Source organism: Triturus cristatus, chromosome 8 (assembly GCF_964204655.1).
Source record: "Triturus cristatus chromosome 8, aTriCri1.1, whole genome shotgun sequence".
Lineage (NCBI taxonomy): Eukaryota > Metazoa > Chordata > Amphibia > Caudata > Salamandridae > Triturus > Triturus cristatus.
Window position 1 is genome coordinate 83,987,335 of NC_140591.1, and position 19,847 is coordinate 84,007,181.

The 19,847-nt window shown below is 46.5% G+C and overlaps 1 protein-coding gene across 1 annotated transcript in view; it reads right to left on the reverse strand.

Annotated features, from left to right (window-relative positions):
• Window positions 1–19,847, reverse strand: part of TIGIT (T cell immunoreceptor with Ig and ITIM domains) — a 160,203-nt gene that overhangs the window by 53,445 nt on the left and 86,911 nt on the right. Inside the window, exon 3 of the mRNA XM_085624031.1 lies at window positions 16,172–16,269. Coding sequence (XP_085480157.1) covers window positions 16,172–16,269 — 98 coding nt within the window. The remainder of the gene's footprint in view (window positions 1–16,171; window positions 16,270–19,847) is intronic.

Consider the following 19,847-nt stretch of genomic DNA (forward strand, 5'->3'; position numbering starts at 1 on the left):
CCAGTCCAAAGGTTTGCTCAATGCTGCGGGTTTATTCGACAGACAACAAGACGCGTTTCGATCTCAGCCGAGATCTTGGTCACATATATATATATATATATATATCCTAATTTAACATGCATAACTGTGCGTGCTAACTATTGCTGATGTAAGTTTTTGTATAATACTGGAAGTTCAACAGTGTCTTAATTGTTCTATTATTCTATTCTAATAAACACGTAATTGGATACATCATAAGTGCTATAGTATGTTAAGGTTGCATGTTTTGTTTCTAGACATCTTTTTAAATCTTTCCAGAAATTGAAAGAGTATATACATGATTACAAATGTCACTGTTATATTTCAGTGACTTGGGGGGTTATGATTTACATGTCATCCTTCTTCCTCTAACGACAGTACGATTTTGGGTACTGCCGGCTATTCTGATTCATGCGTGTGACTCTATGAAAGATACCCCAATACTGGAAAAGGAAATAGGTTACTTGCCTGTAACTGCGGTTATCCAGTATTGGTATCTTTCATAGACTCACATGCAAACCCCTCCGTCCTCCCCGTAAAGGTAGTTCTCTATAATTTTTGGGATTCTTACTTCCCACTTGTGCTTAGAAAATCCGAGAGAACCTGCATCTGCTAAGAGTGTTTTAGAGGGTGCTGGCAGCTGATTGGCTGGGTTCCAACATTAGGTCCTTTTTTTAAAGGGACAAAGATAGGCTACTATTGAAATGGCGTAAGGCCATTATAGCCTATGAAACTTTTATAGTGCTGCTTGAATATTGTACCGTGGGACTCCCTTCTTGACGGCGGGGAATAATTCAAGCATGTGAATCTATGAAAAATACCAATACTGGATAACTGCAATTACAGGTAAGTAGCTTATTTTCTTTGCCTGCTGCCTATAGTGGTTGTGTGTTCCAAATCAAAGACAGAGGAGTCCAGGCAGCTGCGGGTATGAGTGCAGTTTTTATTCGGTTTTGGGTGCCTCCTCTTAGGTGGTTTTAAGTCGTGGCGCAGAGAGCTCCGCAGAAATTGTACTTTGGTGTTTCCAGGGTTGACTGTCCATTGGAGCACCCCTCTCTCCACCGCCTACTCACTCACAAGCCTGCTCAGATGTTTTAAGGAAGTAGGTATTAGAGTGAAAGATCACCTTCAGTTTTGCTTGGAAGATAAGCATGTATTGGAGGTTGAGAGACTGGAGTTTTGTGTAACTTCATCGAAGGAGCTCCTCTGCAGCTGATCCACCCTGGTGCAGTTGGGAAAAACAACAATGCATGAGTTTTGGAAACTGAGGTCATATATTTTTTTTGCCTCTTTTTGGGTGGCGTCTCGAAAATTAAGTAAACCAGCGATCAGTGGGTGCACTGGTGCTCCAGGAGAGGGCCGCTGGGCTAAAGATCTATAGGCTGGCTCCACCACGAACAATGGCAAAAGTGTGCCATCAGGGACCCATGATCTCAGCTGCTGGTCGAGGAAGCATTTAGTGTCAGAAGATTCTGAGCCCTCTGGGAATTAGATGAACCGAAGATTATTCCAGCGAAATCGTTTTTCGGCATTTGGCACATGTTCTTCAAGGGTCACTGTGGAGGAAAGTACTTTGGAGACCTGTTTTTTAAGGACCATCACGTCATCTTCCACTGAGAATTTCCAGTGTTCATCATCAGTGACATGAGGGACAACTTTTCTAAGGTATTGGCAAAGAAGTGATACGTCGACTTCAACCTCATCCACCTTGGTATCCACAGCTGTTCTTGAATCTTGGATTGTGTGCACAAAGGTAGTGAGGTTAGAGTGTCCAAGATTTTGCTGCAACGCCGGTGCACTGGAGATGGTTTCCGTGATGCCTGATGCTGATTGGTTCATTTTGGCTTGCGCCTGTGCAGGCGGCAGAGGTTTATCTCTCCCCATTGCCGCCATGATGTGGCTGGTTCGAAAGATGGCTAGAGGAATCGAGGTGAACCTCCGTTCGCTTTGTTCATGGCAGTACAGTTAGTCAGGGCCAAACGAGCTGGGTGCAGGATTGAGCAAATGTAACTTGTCAGGGGGTCGACCAGAAGGTGCTGGGTGCACCCTCGCCCGCTTACTCCAGAGCAGCACATGCATTTGGGCCAGTGCTATGGATCTTGTCAGGCATAGCAGTCATTGGCCAATGCTCTAGGTGGGCCGTACACCAGTGGGAACCTGACTGGCTCCTGGGCAGAGCAGGTGTCTTTAGTCAGCACGTCGCCCGGATGGGGCCAGGTGTACTCTGACCTGCTTACCCAGGTCAGCACGAGCAGACAGTGCACAACAGCCGCCTGTCATAAGCTCCAGTAGGTTTGTTTGTTGATGGGAGGCGGCTGGTACTCAGACAGGCTGCTGCAGTGTTACACTCCAGAGAGGCTACCTCAGGGACCCAATCCTGTTCGCTGTTTGTGTAGTAGGGTCTCCAACCCTCTTCACGGGAGACCATGCCTCTCGGGGTGGCAGATCCCTCCTGTGTCGACCCAGTGGACGACAAGCAACACTTCTGCATCTTCACACAAAGGGTCATCCCCTTCTGGCTGTAAGTCCCTCAGTCCTGAGCCCTGGTTGCTTGCAGCAGGAGGTAGCTGGGAGAGGGAAGTCAAACCTCAGCGAGCGAATGCTCGGGCCCACTGTGGGACTTTACGAGTGTGGGAGGTGCACCGCCTACCTTGCATTTAATGCAACCCAGGCAGGCCCACGCCCGCTTCCATGCCCTGATCTTGGTGCTGCCTCAGAGCAGACCTGTGCTCCTTGCAGCTCGGCCTGGAATATTCTCAAGGGCGCACGGGCTCTCCAATCACCGCTTCAGTAATCAACAGGCTGCTGTTTTGTGCAACGCTGCTCTGCTGGGCCGGTCTTCATCTGTGCCCACATGCCAATAGAGGGGGCCAAAACTCTTAGAATAAGATGGGCCTGTGAGTAGGTCCACAAAATGGATGTTTCCCTGCGTCTAATGTAGGCTGGTCTCAAGGTTGATGGTGAATGTCAGAGGAGGTCAGAAGCAGTTCTAAATTGTGACCGCCATTTTGACCACCTTGGCCATGCCCCCTCATTGGACTTTGCATGCAATGGTGCACTAGACCCGTACTTGTTTCTGGCCACAGTCATCGTGATGAGACTGTGCCAGGAAAAACTACGGGACACAGGATTGCATGGCAAACTAGCAAAATAAATTCTACTGTGGTTGACCATTTGGTTAGGTCAAGAACATACCCCACATGGCTCTAAAGATAGATGCCATTGGAAGGCAACATGGTGACTGGTATGAATATGTGTTCCTTCAATGACCTGTCAGGAGAATATTTCTGATGGATACTTGTAACCACAGATTCCTTACCTTGTGAATAGTCCCCAGGCTTCAGACTGGATCCGGAAATGTTTCAGCAGCTCCCTTTTCCATCAATAGGTGACATTGTGCATCTCCGCTGTCATGAAGAACACCATACACGTGTCACCCATGCACACTGACATCAGTTCCTTTATTTCTGCACCCCCAGAGTAGATCCAGAGCTATCCTCTTGTCTCTGATAAAACAATTTTCTCTTTCACAATTTAAAATATACCAGTGTGCAAGGGAAATGTCACCCCCTAAGACCAAAGGGCTTTAACATTGTATGGGTGGTTGCAAACATATGTCTGTGACTGATCCCCATCAGTACGCTTTTGTTGAGTGAGGTCGGAACACGACTCCAACGCTTGCAGTGATTGTACCCAGATGAACCCTAAGCCCATACAGGACTTTGAGGTGAAGTTTTACATAGTCAAACCTTGAGAGACTCCATGCTGTGACAGGTCAAGATCAAAAGGGCTGTCCTTGTCCTGTTTCTGAACTCATTCACACGGCTGATCATCAATGTGGTGGAAGTCATAGGGTAAGTCAAAAAAGAGGCACAAGACGTCCAACCAGAAGTCCCCACTCCCAAGCTCCAGAGAAGGTGTGCGGGCGTCAACGGGCTTCTTAACCTCACTCCCGAACTCAATCACCTTCTAAGCCAATTTCCAGACCCATTGATGACATCACAGCAGATAGAGAAATTGTATGAAGCCATGTTGTGTCTAAATTGGCACCCTATCATGGCCCCAAAGAACTGAGAAGACCTCCAACTGGAATCTCGACAGTGGGCTCACCCTTGGCACCAGTTGGACCTCTGAACCTACAGTGGGTTCTGCACCAGCTTTGGAGCCTTCTTCTGTCCTGGGGCCACGTCCTGCTTCAGACCCTCGAGCATTGACACCAATGTTGATTCCGCTGGCGTTGGAGGAAGAGGAGCAAAAGATTGTGCTCTTTGACTCTGAACCAAACTTGTCTCGATCTTGACCGAGGGTGCAGCCTTCTGGAAACCCATCAGACTCTGACACATTGCCCTTTCCTCAAGGAAGGGCTTACGTTATCCACAAACTTTTGGGACAGACTCAGATAATGACCAATATGATGTTTTCGATAAGTTGGTACCTCAATACATTGAACAACTGATATGAAGAATTGCCAGATACAGTAGTTATACATGGCTACTGAGGACAGTGCCTCCTTTATTGTGGGAATGCAGAAGGTGGCTGAGGTACTTGACCTCCAACTTCCAACCATAGAGGTAAAGACAAATGTACTAACGCAGATTCTAGACTCTGGTCAAACATGCATAGAGCTTCTTTAGCTCTTTAATGAGACCCTACCAGATACCTTACTAGGGGCATGGGCTAAGTCATGCCTCCAGAAGAGCAACAAATAGCTCGGCCTCATCGCCCTACTCCAGGCAACCAGACTTTTTTAAAACAACATTTGACCCTTGAAAGTTTAGTGGTGCAGGCATTTAACAGTAGGATTTATCTGAATGTCTTCCCCACTGCTCTGTTGTACCTGGAGTCAAAGTACAATAAGATCTTCAGCAAGGACATGTTTTTCTCTGATGGACCTGGCCCTCTCTGCATGGTCTCCCCCAAAGCTCCTCCTGCTTTGCTGAAATAATATTTGTTGGCTTTAGGGCTCTGCTATCCAGTGCTAAAGTGATGGTGCTGGTTTCCTAAAACTTGGTCAAATTTGCCTATACCGTATTGGAACATTTTCCTTTACTTGTAAGTCCCCGGTATATGGTACTACACATACCCGGTGCCTCTAAATTAAATGCTACAAGGGGCCTGCACCACTCATTAAATCTTGTATCGGCCTGCCACTGCAGCCTGTAGTGCAGTTTTAAACTGCATCTTGAGCTGACAAAATACACCTTTGCCAGGCCCAAACATTCCTTTTTAATACATTAATGACACCCCTATGATAGGCCCTAAAAAGTTCATAGGTCAGCGTGCATTGTATTTAAAAAGTAGGACATGCGTTTTAAGTTTTACATGTCCTTTTAGACAAAAACCCCATATTCGTACATTACTACTAGAAGACCTACCCCTCCCCCGATAAGATAACATTAGGTTACCTTATTAATTTTCAAAAGTGCTAAATTTGGTTTGGGAGCAGGTAGAACTGTCATGTTTATACTCAAATGATTTGTACACTAAAATCTTTTTAATGGGAAATTTGGATTTTAAGGCACAATTCTGAAAATGCCACTTTTAGGAAAGTTAGCATTTTCCTGCCCTAAACGTTGTTGTGCCTCTGCCAGTGTCCTGGGTCACATGACTATGAATGGCCCTGCTGTTGGGGTTTGTGTATTCCTGCAAGACTGTGAGACAAAGGGGGCTAGGGTAGGCTGGATGGACCATCCTGCCCAGATTGCTAGGAGCAGAGCTGTTCTTTGCCCCACTTATATTTCAAAGGGACTTGCATCAAGCATACAAAAGGGAACCTGAAACTACACTTTGTCATCCCAGACTTCTTGAAACCTTTATAGGGGAAGGTAAGAACTTTCAGAACCAGTTGTAGGGATAGCACAGGATGTCCCCTCACTTCCAGGTATACATTTTGGGCCCTCAGAACACTTCTTCAGGTCACCCCGGGACCTGTGGAACACTTCTGAAGAAGGACTGCATTGGACCTTCAGAGGACTGCCCTGCTCCCTGAGGCCTGTCATGTACATCAGAGGACTGTCCTGCTGCTTCCAGAGGACTGCCCTGCAGATTGATGCCTGCCTTGCTCCCTAGAGGACTGCCATGCTGCTTAAAGGCCTGCTTTGCTGTACCACAGTGACTCCAAAGGCTAGCTGTCTAGCCTCCTGTGTGAGCTATGAGCACATCTCCAGAGACCTTGAACCCTGCACCTGGCCTGTGTTGGAATGGGTCATAACACCCCTAACTGGTGTCCCTCCAGCTTGAACATTTGGAAGTGGTGTTAGAGGTGCTGCTCCTGCCTCACCCTAAAACCTGGTACTTAAAACAATTGTCACCAAAATGGGGCCTGAGAACTGACAGAAGAACAGGACTTACCTACCAGCTGATCCACCGAAGATGCATCACCAGTCGGCTCGACTTTGCGGCAGCTCCTGCTACACTCTATTCCCCAGCAGCAGATTCTGTTCTGCTGGACCTCTTGGTCAAGAAATTCATCATTGTTGAGCACTCGTTGGCTACAATCTTCAGCTTTGTCCGGCTAGAGATTTTCGACTTCCCAAAAAAGTGCAAATGTAGAAATCCTCATTGCAACTCTGTAGCGGCTCCCCAATGATGCCTCCTCTTGGACACCACTGACTGCCTCGGCCTGATTAACTGTTATCTTTTCAGGAGCTTGTCTTCAAAATTTCTTCTAAGTCCGAAGGTAACCCAATCCCAGGGTTCAATTCCCGCCTCGGCAGGTCTTGGGTTCAATTTCCTCGGACCTGATAATTCTCGCCTCGGTGCCTATTCTAATCATGGGTCCCACTCTGCAACTCTGGGCAATAGCTTGCTTAATCTCCACAATGGCCCCAACAGCGCTGGGATGCCTGGCTTAACCTTGGGGGTGCCCAGGAGTGGACATTTCACAGGGAAAAGCCAGGAAGGGTTCCACAGCGGTATGAGTACAGCGCCAGGACGCCCCGTTGCCGGGGCAGCAGTGCGCTATACAAGTACAAAATTTCATACCTGAAGATCTCTGGCTCTTTCTCACACAGGCCATTCAAGATGGCTGTGATGCAGCAACACTTGTGATATACTGTGGGATGAATGCTACTGATTTCTTTTGCCGGGCAGTAGGCACTAGATAAAAAGCCTGGATGAGGTTTACCAGCTTTTCTGTATATGTACAATCCTCCCTAATAGATATGGTCTTTTCACGTCTCCTGCCTCTTTAGTGAGAAAGCAGACTTGGTCCATGAGCAAATGTAGACTAGCAGGGTTACAGCATGCTCTTTGGGCCTCTCTGCCCCAAAATGACATTTTCACCTTCAGTTTTGCCTCCTCCGTAGCTACCGTAGGAGCTGCCAATACTGTCAATACCAGCCTAGGCACCCAGCCCTGCAAAACCGCTTTAGTGTGCCCTTCCAGATACACAGACACCCTGTTGTTGGCAGAATCTGACATTGTTTTCCAGGATGGTAGCAATCACTTTGAACAAGTGTGTCCTGCAAATTTTCCTTCTAGGCTATGCCCCTCTAATCCTTTCCATGCCACAGCTCATTCCACCTCCCTCAGGACGGCTAATAGGGGACCACCTGTCTGTAGGCCCTTCTGTCTAAAGGGGCAATAGAGAAGGTCCAGGCATTGGAAGAGGGCACTGGTTGTTACTCCTGCTGCTTTCTGGTGTTGAAGAAAGACAGAGGCATTTGTCCTATTCAGAAACTTCGCCCTCTCAATGCCGTCCTTCGAAAGGACAGATTGAAGATGCTCACCCTTGCCCAGCTCTTGGTTCCTCTCGACCCTGGAGGCTGGATGGTAGTATTCAACCTGCAAGATGCCTATTTTCAAATACTGGAACTGCACACCCACAGGTGCTATCTGCGTTTCATGGTGAGGCAACAGCATTTTCAGTTTGCAGGGCTCCCCTTTGGTTTCACCAGCGCCTCTTAGGAGTTCATGCAAGTGATTGTGGTGGTCGCAGCACAACTTCAGAGGTCCTAGATTACCCTACCTTGATGACTAGCTGCTGAAGGTGGGCTTGCCCCAAGCAGTCAGCACCCATCTCCAGACTATGGTAAACACTCTAATCTTGTTGGGGCTCACTATCAAAGTGCTGAAGTCACTCCTAACTCCATCGCAAATGCTCCTATTCATCAGAGCTATTCTTTACACGGTACAATTTCATGTCTTTCACCCGGAGCACAGAGTTTAGAACATTCATGCTAATATCCTGATGTTTTAGCCTTTGACCTGGATCTCAGTGGGGATGACCCTGAGGCTTCTGGGACTACTGGCCTCTTGCATCCTGCTAGTGCTACAGGTGCTCATAAACACCACCACCGCCATATGGTACTGCAACAAGCAGGCTGTAGTGGGGTTGTGGACTGTCAGAAGTTGCTACGCCTGCACCGGAAAAGGATTTTCCTGGTGATGCACCACCTGGCGAGATCATTAAAAACCAGGACGAACAAAGTCATTTGCCAACACCTAGTGGATCAGTATTGACCGTTACACTCAGATGTGGCGCATGGTATCTTTAGTGAATGGGGATCCGATCTTTATGCTTCCGCTGAAAATGTGGAATGTCAGCAATTTTGATCATCTGTCCTGTAATCAAGCTACCACTTTAGGAAAATCTTTTGTCACAGCAGCAGGTCAGGGTCCTGTACACGGGCATATGCAGTTGACATCATTCGACCTTTCTGCTGCAGTTGTAGATGTCATCTTGGCAGCAATGCGTCCTTCCACAAAATCAGTATATGCCCGCTGTTGGGCATGTTTGTGGCTTGGTGTGGCACCCAGCAGATTAACCGGCTGCAAGCCAAACTGTCAGAAGTATTGATTTTTGTGTTGTCACTAGCCCAGCAAAGCTTTGGGTACAGTTTAGGTTTAATTATCTGCTCTTTCAGCTTTTTGTGGTTGCCTGATCATCCTTCCCTATTTAAATCACCTACTGCGACATATAACTTTTATCATGCCACAGTGATATTTAAATTTACTCCTCACGTTCCAGTGTGTACTCCTTTGAGCCGCAACACTGCTGTTCATTGCGACTTCTCACTCTCAACGTGGTTTTTCTCATTGCATTAACTGGTGCGGCATGTAAGTCATCCAGATGCACACAACGTTCTTTCTGGACAAGCTGATGCTAAAGACACAAGCATCTTTTCTACCAAAAGTGGTCACCCCTTTTTATGTCCTCAATCAATCACCCTTCAGGAATTCTTCACCCCAACTCTCCCTTCTAAGGAGGAGGAAAGACTCCATTGGCTGGATTCTAAAAGATCCCTAAGTCTTTATATTGATTGTACCAAAGAACATTGTGTAGATGATCACCTCTTTGTTGAATTCAATGGACCAAAGAACAGCAATGCAGTGCAGAAAAGTACCATCCCATACTAGTTAATTCTCTGCATCAAAATCTGCTACACACTGTCTAAGAAGCAACCTCCAGAGGGAATGCGGGATCATTCCATCAAAGCCCGTCAAAGTGAGCACTTTACCTGCTCAGACCTGCAGGACTGTTTGATTTGAACCAGTTCACAGATCCAGCACCTAGGAGGTACTGCTTTAGTATCTGTGGCCAGAAGAATCCATAAGAAGAACACGTTACTTACCTTCTGCAACACTGTTTGTGGTAGATACTTTTACTGCAAATTCCCTACTTATTTTCCATCTTAAAAAGGTCCCAGATCTGTACATATAGAACTAGTTTAGCTGTTGGTCTCTCTATCTGAGGGTGTGAACAGTCTAGAAAGCAACTGACATCATCACTCATGGGTGGCTCTTCTATGTGGCTAAGTCAGTTTCAGAGCTGAGCGATGTGAGTGGTGTGCCGCATGACCCAACATAACAGCTCACAGGTGTACTTCTGAAAGGTTTCCTGATACAGTCTGATGTCTAGGGAATATTAACAAGGTGAAGAATCTGCAGTTAGAGTATCCACCAGAAAGAGCATTACCAAAGGTAAGTAACTTGTTCAACCAACACAAACATCAATTTCTCAAATACCTGCAGCTTAGACAACACCCACACCCCCATATCAAAACTTTACAGATCTACCTTATTTTAACCTTTTGAAGGAGAAACTGTTGATGGGCGATATGAGAAAGTGTAAGATTTCCCCATTATACTTGTTGCATGTGATCCACTCCCCACACACTTTTAATAACCTCCAGAATGTGTGGGAAAAGGATATGGACAAGGAGTGTCAAGAAGCCAAAATGGCTCCATGTGAGATCGTCATTGCCACCAACTTAAATATCTGCATAGAACGTACATTACCCAGCACAAATGATGGTAATTTGGTAGGAATGCAAACCTGAATTGTTTACATTGCAAGGTGTGTGTGTGTGTGGGGGGTGGGGGGGGGGGTTCTCCTACACACCATTGAGACAAATTAATGTATTGAGCCCTTCTGGAAGATAGTATGTAACATATGGAGGAAGTCACAGGTTGGAGAATTGATAATTACAGCTTACACATTTACACATAGTATCTGGCCTGGATACGTGTAGGTACAAGCTATCATTGTTTTACCTTGGTTTGATAATTGCAGAAAGAGGCACCGAGGACTGGCTTGACAAAGAGCCTGCACACAGGCAGGATTGGCAGGATAGGAGGATGCCCCCAGTAGCATGCTATGATTTGGGAGACTCAATGGAAATTTGAGGAATTGGAGAAGAGTCAGGATTGTTAGTAGATAACCCATGCGATGTAAAAATTATAGTTAGTTGTAACTATCATAAATGGTATAGTATGATGTGTGCTGCATATTAATAAGTGGCTGTCATACGTGGTGTTGAAAAAATGAACTTTAATAGCACTTCATCTGATCTGTAAAAATCCATAAAAATCCATAAAATTGTTTAATTAGAAAGAAATTAAATGTGCTCAATAAAGAGGAGTTCTTAGACTATCTGGAATGGCATTCAAAGCCAGGAAAGTGCAGTACTTCATCCAGCACTTGCTATGCTAGTACAGAGGGTAAGCTTTTAAAAATCACCACAATAAAAAAAGAACACTCCTTACCAGGTGGGAGCCAAACAGTGCCCTAAAGTGGTTTGGAGAAAGTTGGTTCAGAAGAGGAACTTAGCATTATCCTCGGCCCAAGGTGTTCTACAGGTAATCGTAAAGCTCTCATTTCAAGGTTACAATGTCTGTGTTGGCAGGAGACATTCAGAATACTGTCCGCCCTCTACCAACAAAGCAAATGGTTTTATTGTTTCGGGAACTTTTCTGAAGTTCCAGGGCAGATGGATATTGGGCTTGGACTGTAACAATCAGCACTTTTTATCACTGGTGTCCTTGGGCCTAACTCTACTGTTAAGCCCAAATCTAAGCTCTAAGTGTGCTTCTTCAGCGCTTGAACTGCAGAGTATAGGTGCAGAGGCAGCCAAAGGCTTACTCCGGGAGGGGTGGTAGTTTAGAAACTCAGAACCCAATGAAACATCCAATATGAATTAGTGTATCAAGATTCAGTCAATGATTTTACATAGAATAGAGGAACTACTTTACCTGTGACACCCAACGCAAAATTATACATAGGGCAGTACAGTCAAGTACACAATTATCAGGATAGAAATGAAAGTTGACTTGTAGACAGACTAGGTTGCTCCACTAGGATTGTTATCGAGTGGTTGCACAATGCATGTCAGGAAAGCTGGCCTCCTGTGGGTGGTTAGTGGGTAATGTTTGTACGGGGATCCCTTTGATGTCAAAGCCTCTCAAGAGTGTGTGGTTAGAACATCATCCTATCCCGAGGGATCACCCAAACTCCAACGACACCCAACTCATCCTCTCCCTGACAGACAAGACAACCACCACCAGAGCCAACTGCACCAGTTGCCTGACTAGGAGTATCAACTGCTTGAAGCTAAACTCCAATAAGATGGAAGTATTGGTTTTTAGAAACAGGACCATCTGGTGACTGACTGAGCTAGGACCAACACCCCCAACCATCCAGAGATCTGGGGGTCATCCTGGACGACAAGCTCAACATGACGGCACAAGTCAATGCAGTGAGGGCTACCTGCTTCCACATCCTATGCATACTACGAAATATCTTCAAGTATCCACAGAACACCAGACGAACCTTCACACAGGCACTCATCACAACAGACTCGACTACGGCAACACACATACGCTGGAATCTCCAAGCAGCTTCTTCACAGATTTCAGACCATCTAAAGCGCGTCTGCAAGACTCATACTTAACCTCCCACGCTGCGCCCAAGTCTCACCCCACCTCAGAGAACTCCACTGGCTCCCCACTGATAAGCACAGCCAATTTAAACTCCTCACACACATACAAACCCTTGCACAACACTGGACCAGCTTACCTGAACAGCTGCATACACTTTCACCAGCCTGCCAGACACATACGCTCAGCCTCACTCATTCGCGCACACACCCCGCATTCACAAAAGCTAGCAGAGGTTGCCTGTTCTCCTGCATCACATCCAAAACATATAACATCCTACCATAATACATCAAAGACTCCTCCTCTTTTCTGGAGCTCTGCAAGAAGCTGAAGACCTTGTTCTTGAATAACTCTATGGGGACAACACGCGTACTCACCTGCACAAGCGCCTGGATACCATCATGGGTGATTAATGCGTTATACAAATCAGCATAACGTAAAATACAGCCCCTAGTACCTTTCTGTCCTCGTTCTGTTGGCAGGCTTGGCATGAGGAAGGTGGGGGCAGCACTTCTCGTGTGGTGCCTCACCCCACACGGACCATCGATTGGGATCCTGCCAATTCTGCTCCTGCCGGGCCGATGCTGCTGCGGTCTGCCTCACCTCACTTCATTTCCAGCTTCATGGACTATAATTTGCATCATCCATTCTAATCCTGGCACAACTCTCAAGCAATCATTGTTGGGAGTGACTTGTCAAGGCAACACTAATGAGGTGTGTGGGGAGCTTGCAAACGACTTATAATTCCACCTAGACAAATCCGTTTAGAGGATATGATGTGATGGCTTGCGACAGAGAAGGGTGCCACACAATTACAGATTAAGCTCCTCATTAGAGGTGCCCCGGAAAATGACATGAAATTCCCCACCCCAGAGTTAACTTGAAAAATCCATAGCCATTACGAGTTAGACTCTCGGGTCCCCTTAGACATCTGGAATTACAGTGAGAATCGACAATTCACGTCTGAGTGCCCTCGTAATTAAAACATAAAACATTTCTGATCGGGACTGCTGCTACCGGCTCCACTGGAATTGATGCTTAAATATTCAACATTACCCTCCCGACATCCTCACTCAGTATACCTCTAAAACTTGGACTGGTGGTTCACTATAAAATTGAGAGGTAAGAGACAACAGGTTGCGTGTGTCGGTGGTTACTGAACTATTTTCAACAATCAACATGTCAGCAGAGAATAATAGGCATTTTAGGATTCCTGAATGCTACCTCTCCTGATAAGGGAAATTGAATCCATTGTTTGGCTTTGAACAACCTGATGAGAGCCACTTCTAAGACTACCCTCTACCCTCTAAAAATAAATTACCCTTGCCTTCAAATCATTAACAGGCAATGTAAAAGCAGACCCATGAATAGTTCCCCAAAAAAACAAGCATTTGCAAAAAAATCGGTTTCGCCTTTGCGACCTTATATATATTTAGCTATGCAGCACAATAGCCCGGGTGCTGAAACATCTACTGTTCTTTAACATGGAGGGAAAGTAAGCACCAAACTGCTCAGCAGAAAGCAATCCTGGTATTTTACTGACCTTTGCTGGTCGTTTTGTATTAAGACAGTTAAATAGAGGTAGTTGAACAGAAAAAAAGTCCCTAAGCGGAAGGAGACAAGTTCTAGAGCTGATATCCAGAGCCCACAAAGTACATACACATATAAGTATATACTAAAGTATATACAAGAGGTAGAGGGGACCTCGTCGATACTAGCTTGTCGTGGAACTAAATATATGAACCTAGTCTGCAGACTTTTACGTCAATTTGAGGGAGAGCTTAATTAACTTGAGTCTAATGAGATCACCAGCACCCCTTTGGGTTCTTATTCCTCTGTCGTCCCATCCAAGCTATTAATGTAATTGTTTTTAACTTGAATCCTACTGATAAGTGATGTGGATTTTACTCTGGAAATTAAGGTTCTAGTTCAATGTGGTATTTATTTAGGGGGGGGGGGGGTTTGTTTTGTGTTTTTGTAATGATTTTAAGTAATCAAACAATAAATTTACTTCACAGATATATACAAGAGGTCTCGGATGCTCGACCTAAAAATCAATAATTGACTTTGCTGACTTGGGTGATTTAAGAGGGATGAAAAAAAGTGGTGGCCTTAACGTAAGTAGCATATCTTGAAAACCTCAACAAAAGCTGTGTCCTATGTAACTCGGGGCACAGTTGAATACCTAAGAAATAAAATCACAAGCTTGACAGATACTTAAATAGAGTCTTACTGGACAAACAGTAACAAAAATCACTACTCAACAAGATGTTTACTTAACAGTTCAGACAGCATCATTATTCTGAGCCATAATCAATAAAAGATGTAATGTGGTGCATTTGAGAGTAAACGTTGATTACTTGGTTATTCAATTGGAATGAAATGATATCTTAGGCTCTGGTACACACACTGTAAACTGAAATATCCACCATGTTGCTTTGACCCCATGAAAGACCAGGCAGACACTGGTCCACTTAGAGCATATACTCTCCCCTTGTTACACTGTTAAAGAAGTGACTGAGAAACTGTATCTTGTCCCCAAACAACAATTAGTGCATGTGCGGCAATCTAACCATAATATTAAGTAAACAGCTCTGCAGCTCCTAGACACTGAGGTGGATGCTGCAGAGGATAAGATGTATCTTAGGAATATTGCTCCTGACAACACATGTGATTTGATCGCATGTCATTACAGCGCTGTCGTTACAACGAACGTGTTGTGACTACGCAATACCATTACATCGCGAGTCATTACAACGACTTGCAGTAGGGGGCGCGCTGGACTTAGGAATAGTGTTATTTACTCTTCCTACTCCAGTTTGCGCAACACCAGGGAAGGTGTGGGATTCTAAATCCAATACCAGTGCGCCCCCTACTGCAAGTCGTTGTAGTGACTTGCAAGGTAATGGTATTGCGTAGTAACAACGCGGTTGTTGTAACGACCATGTTGTAATGCCATTGCGTTGTGGAAACAGCGTTGTAAACGCTGTTCTCCGGATCTTAGCTAGAGGTTAGAGGAACGAGCTAAGCAGCGGAATTCTGCGGAATTACATGAAAACTCTGCGAGATTCTGCAGAGTTCTGCAAATGGTTGGAAATTGGCACATTGTGCTGCTTGTGCCGTTTTTTAGTGGCAGGAGGTTGTTTTGTGCTGTTAAATAAGCGCTAATACCATGTGGCGCTCCAGAGGACTCTGCCTCTCGAGCTGATTTAACTGCCGCTCAAGTCGATTTTCTACTCAAGCGGCAGCTTTGTCACCATGACCGTCTGTGACCACCCACATTGAGAAAATATTGCTGGGTGCCCTTCTTGTGTCCAAAAACCACGCTAGGGGATGTCAACTCTCATGTGCCAACTTGCTGTTGGCGAGCTGCGCGCAACATAAAACTCGGCCATGCAAAGGCTGACAGAATTTGGCCAGAATTCTACGTTACATGCGTAATGCGAAGGGTCCAAAACTCGGCCTACTCCGCCGGTGGAGTGGAGTCTATCGCTCACCCTAATCTTAGCACCATAAGGCAGCTCTCCATTCAGTGCCATCATTGGGTGCAGACTACCCAAAACTGATTTGTTATATAGTGGGTGGCTTATTCCTTTCAAATGGCATTGTCAATAGTAGAGCAGGGTATAAATTATTTCCACCCCTTCATATGGAGTGTCGTTAGTAGCTGTGGGACATCTGTTGGATGCAAATCTGTGACTAGAAGGGTTGTGGTCCCCCTTCATTTGGTTGTAGAACCCTTTGATGGATAATATGAGTTCCTTCTGCACTGTCTGTGGATCACACAGTGCACCAATATCCCCATGTACAGGATCTTCTGAACTAAGATTGGCCTGGTCCTAAGTAACATATATGAGATCCTTTGGATGTCAGCACATTTATAGTATGATACATTGCTGCCAAAGAGCTAAGGGCCAGGTGTACTAAACGTGTTTGCATTTCCAAACACTCAGCCAGTTTCTGGCAAATCTACATTTCAAGAAAACCTGTTTACCTTGAAAAAGAGGATCCCAGCTGTGACAAGACCAAAGACAAGCACAGTTCCCAAAGACAGGCCAAGTATCAGCGACCTTTGGGTACTTGATTGGCTTTCTGTCGGGGAAAGAGACAGAGAAAACACATTAAGACACAGCAAAAAAGGTGTAACAAAATCTAAAAATAAATGCATGTGAAACGTAGATTGCTAGTAGCTAACAAGCACAGTCAATCCCAATCAAATCTCCTGCTACACGCAGGCTCTTGCCACACAGCCCGCACACAGGCTCAACCTTCGACTTTTTGATTTTCTGCCCACTTTGTTTTTTCCAAGCCATTTATCAGTCTTGCCAGCTTTGTCTCCACCAGGTCTGATTGGAGTCTGTTCACATGTATCAGGAGGTCACGCTGCAGTTTTATAAAGTGTGAACCAGTCTATGATGGGTGTCAGGGAAGTGAAGCGAGGGTGCATTCCACCGTAGTGTACATGACTCAGGGAACATGACCCAAGAAGCTACTTGTTTATTGCAGGGCACTTCTACTAAAGGTCATGGATCGACCATGCTCATAACAATGGCATGGCCAGATAGGTTCGGAGCCATTTCGTGGCGCCTTTCAGACGTTTGCCTTGACATCAGACGCTCCTGAAAGACTAGTAAGAGGGACACCTGCAAAGTGATCCCTCACCTGGAGGAGTAAGGGCTACGGTGACACTTTTAAAACGACGTACACCCTATAAATGTGAGTTCAAAGCATGGCTGTTCATTTGATAATGTCTACCAAAGAGTAGCATTTTCAAATTAAAATCTTTACAAGCAGGACAATATTCTACTTGGGTCAGTAATGACTCTGGGTGAAAAGACGAGGAGAATGTGTCACGTGCAATGGTTGCTGAGTGGTGACAGTAACAAGACATAAAGCACTTAATGTACAACTTTACATATAATACACATAATACATGATAAACCTTCAGCCGGTTAGAGGGGGTGACAAGAAAAGGATGGGCACATCTGGATCAATGCAAGATTAGCTGAATATTGAGTGCAAGGATATCTCATGAAGCCTACTCTGGGGGTCCGCGACTGCTTAGAAAATTATATAATTTTAACAGATAAAGTGTGTTAGAAATGGGATTTCTGGTTGGCTAAGGCTTGCGCCAAAGTCAGGCAGAAACCACCACTCTAGTCAGGGCAAGGAAGTTACACGCCAAAGATAACCCCTGCTCACCCCCTTGGTAGCTTGGCAGGAGCAGTCAGGCTTATACCTGAGGCAATGTGTAAAGCGTTTGCGCGCGCACCCAGCATCAACACCCAAGGCCCACCACAAAGGAAACTCCACACAAGGTATTATATAAAAATAACCTTTGTATTACCAAAACACATTAGATAAAACCACACACTTTACAATGTGCCAACAGGCACGGGCAGAATTTACAAGGTATTATATGTACAGGGGACAGGGCCACATGGACCACTGTCAGGAGTTAGCACTTTGTAGAAATTAGCACATAGGATATAAAATACTATAGTACAAAATAGCAAATGTAGCACACAACCAGTAACTACTGGTATCAGGTAAGTACCACCTACGCAACCCTAACCACCTTAGGAAAATATCGCGCAGGGAACCAGGACCTCACTAGCACCACCTGTACTAGGAGACAACAACCACCCAAGTATCACAATACCTGTAGGAGTAAACGCACATTACACATGATGCATCACATTCAGAGGTGTAGGGAAGGAAAACACATGATGCATAAAATACCTTCAGCGGTGTAAAACAAGGCACATGACGCATAAACACACGTTCAGAGGTGCAGGTAAGGAACAATAGCGAGAAACTCACATGAGCCACCACCTGTGGCAGTCCCTAGGCCAACTGGCCTTGAAGGGGCAAGGACGCCCTGTGTCCAGAAAAGTCAGGGCCCTCCGGCGCAGGTTGTGCAAACCAGGGCGCACAAGGCACAACCTACACGTAGCAGTTGCCCACTAAACAAAGATGGCAGGGGAGCCTCTCCTGGACTCTAAATATGCCACACTTGTGGCCCCTGAGCCTCGCAGGCTCTAAACAAGAAATGCACCCTGAGCCTCCCAGGCTCTAAACAAGAAATGCCCCCTTGTGGATGGAGCCTCGGGGCTCTAAACGAATACTTGACCAATCGTGGGAGCCTCACGGGGCTCGACAAAACACTGCCACCACGTTGGAGCGCCCCGCGCTCAGAAACCACCAGAATGCCCCCGCCGTCGGTGGAGCCCTCCTGGGGCTCAAGAAACCAAGGAAAACGCCCCCTAGACGTTGGAGCGCTCTGGGCGCTCTGAGCAATCACTGCTGGCCTCGTTGGAGCCTCGTGGGCTCGAGAACACGTTGGGGCGGACCGCTGCCTTCCGGGGCCGCCCGACACTTGCACTGCCCCGGTGCCTGCCGGTGGAGCGCACTCGCTCCCGCCTACAACAAAGGATGCCCCCACTCACCGGGACTGCTGCTCCTTTCGTCAGATCCAGCGTGGATTCCTCTCCTTCCCTTCTGGCAGCAACAGCGCGGGGCTCCCTCAGCTCACTGGAGCCCCGGTCCACAACGTACTTCCTGCTTCCAGCACAGGAGCGCGGGGTAGGCTCCCGTCCGCTTCCTGTGGGTACAGTCCCGCCCACGTCTTCGCCGAGGCTGCCTGGCTTCCGGTTTCGGACCGGGCCGCAGCGGTGACTTTTCGAGGTAGTCTTACGTCACGGGGTGGGCACCCGCGACGTGAATTCAAAGAAAAGCGGCAAGGTCCCTGGCGGGGTGGGCACCCGCTAGGGATATCAATCCGTAGGAATACGGGGTGGGCTCCCGCCTCCAATCTCCGCAACAAGAGGGGGAATCCCTACGCCGGGGATTCCCTGGCCATACAGAGGCGACACGGAGCGGTCTAGAAGGTACAAGGAGCCCCTTGGGGTATTGCCGCGCTACATTGTGATACTGCGCTATTTTCGATCATTGCAGGACAGAAGCGCGCTGCGCTAGCGAAACATACTTTTTAAAATAATTATCCCTATTTCTTATCTAGGTTAAATATAGTTTATTTTTCCCTGGATTTTAATCGCGTCGCGAGCGCACACGCGGCCCCCCACTTGCACTGTAAAATATCGCATTGGCGAGTCACTCACCGCTTTTAGAGCGGGCCCCGGGTCATTTAGGACGCCATTATTGGTGAGGATTGCTGAGGAAGCGCCGTTTGTCGGCGCCATCTTTGTTGTAGCGCTCTAGCGCTCAGACGCTTGGAAGGAGAGCCTTCATAAGCTGAAGACTCAGGTGGGTGCAGCCTGGTACAAGGAGCCCCTTGGGGTATTGCCGCGCTACATTGTGATACTGCGCTATTTTCGATCATTGCAGGACAGAAGCGCGCTGCGCTAGCGAAACATACTTTTTAAAATAATTATCCCTATTTCTTATCTAGGTTAAATATAGTTTATTTTTCCCTGGATTTTAATCGCGTCGCGAGCGCACACGCCGCCCCCCACTTGCACTGTAAAATATCGCATTGGCGAGTCACTCACCGCTTTTAGAGCGGGCCCCGGGTCATTTAGGACGCCATTATTGGTGAGGATTGCTGAGGAAGCGCCGTTTGTCGGCGCCATCTTTGTTGTAGCGCTCTAGCGCTCAGACGCTTGGAAGGAGAGCCTTCATAAACGGCCCATGAGGACGCGCAGCGGTCA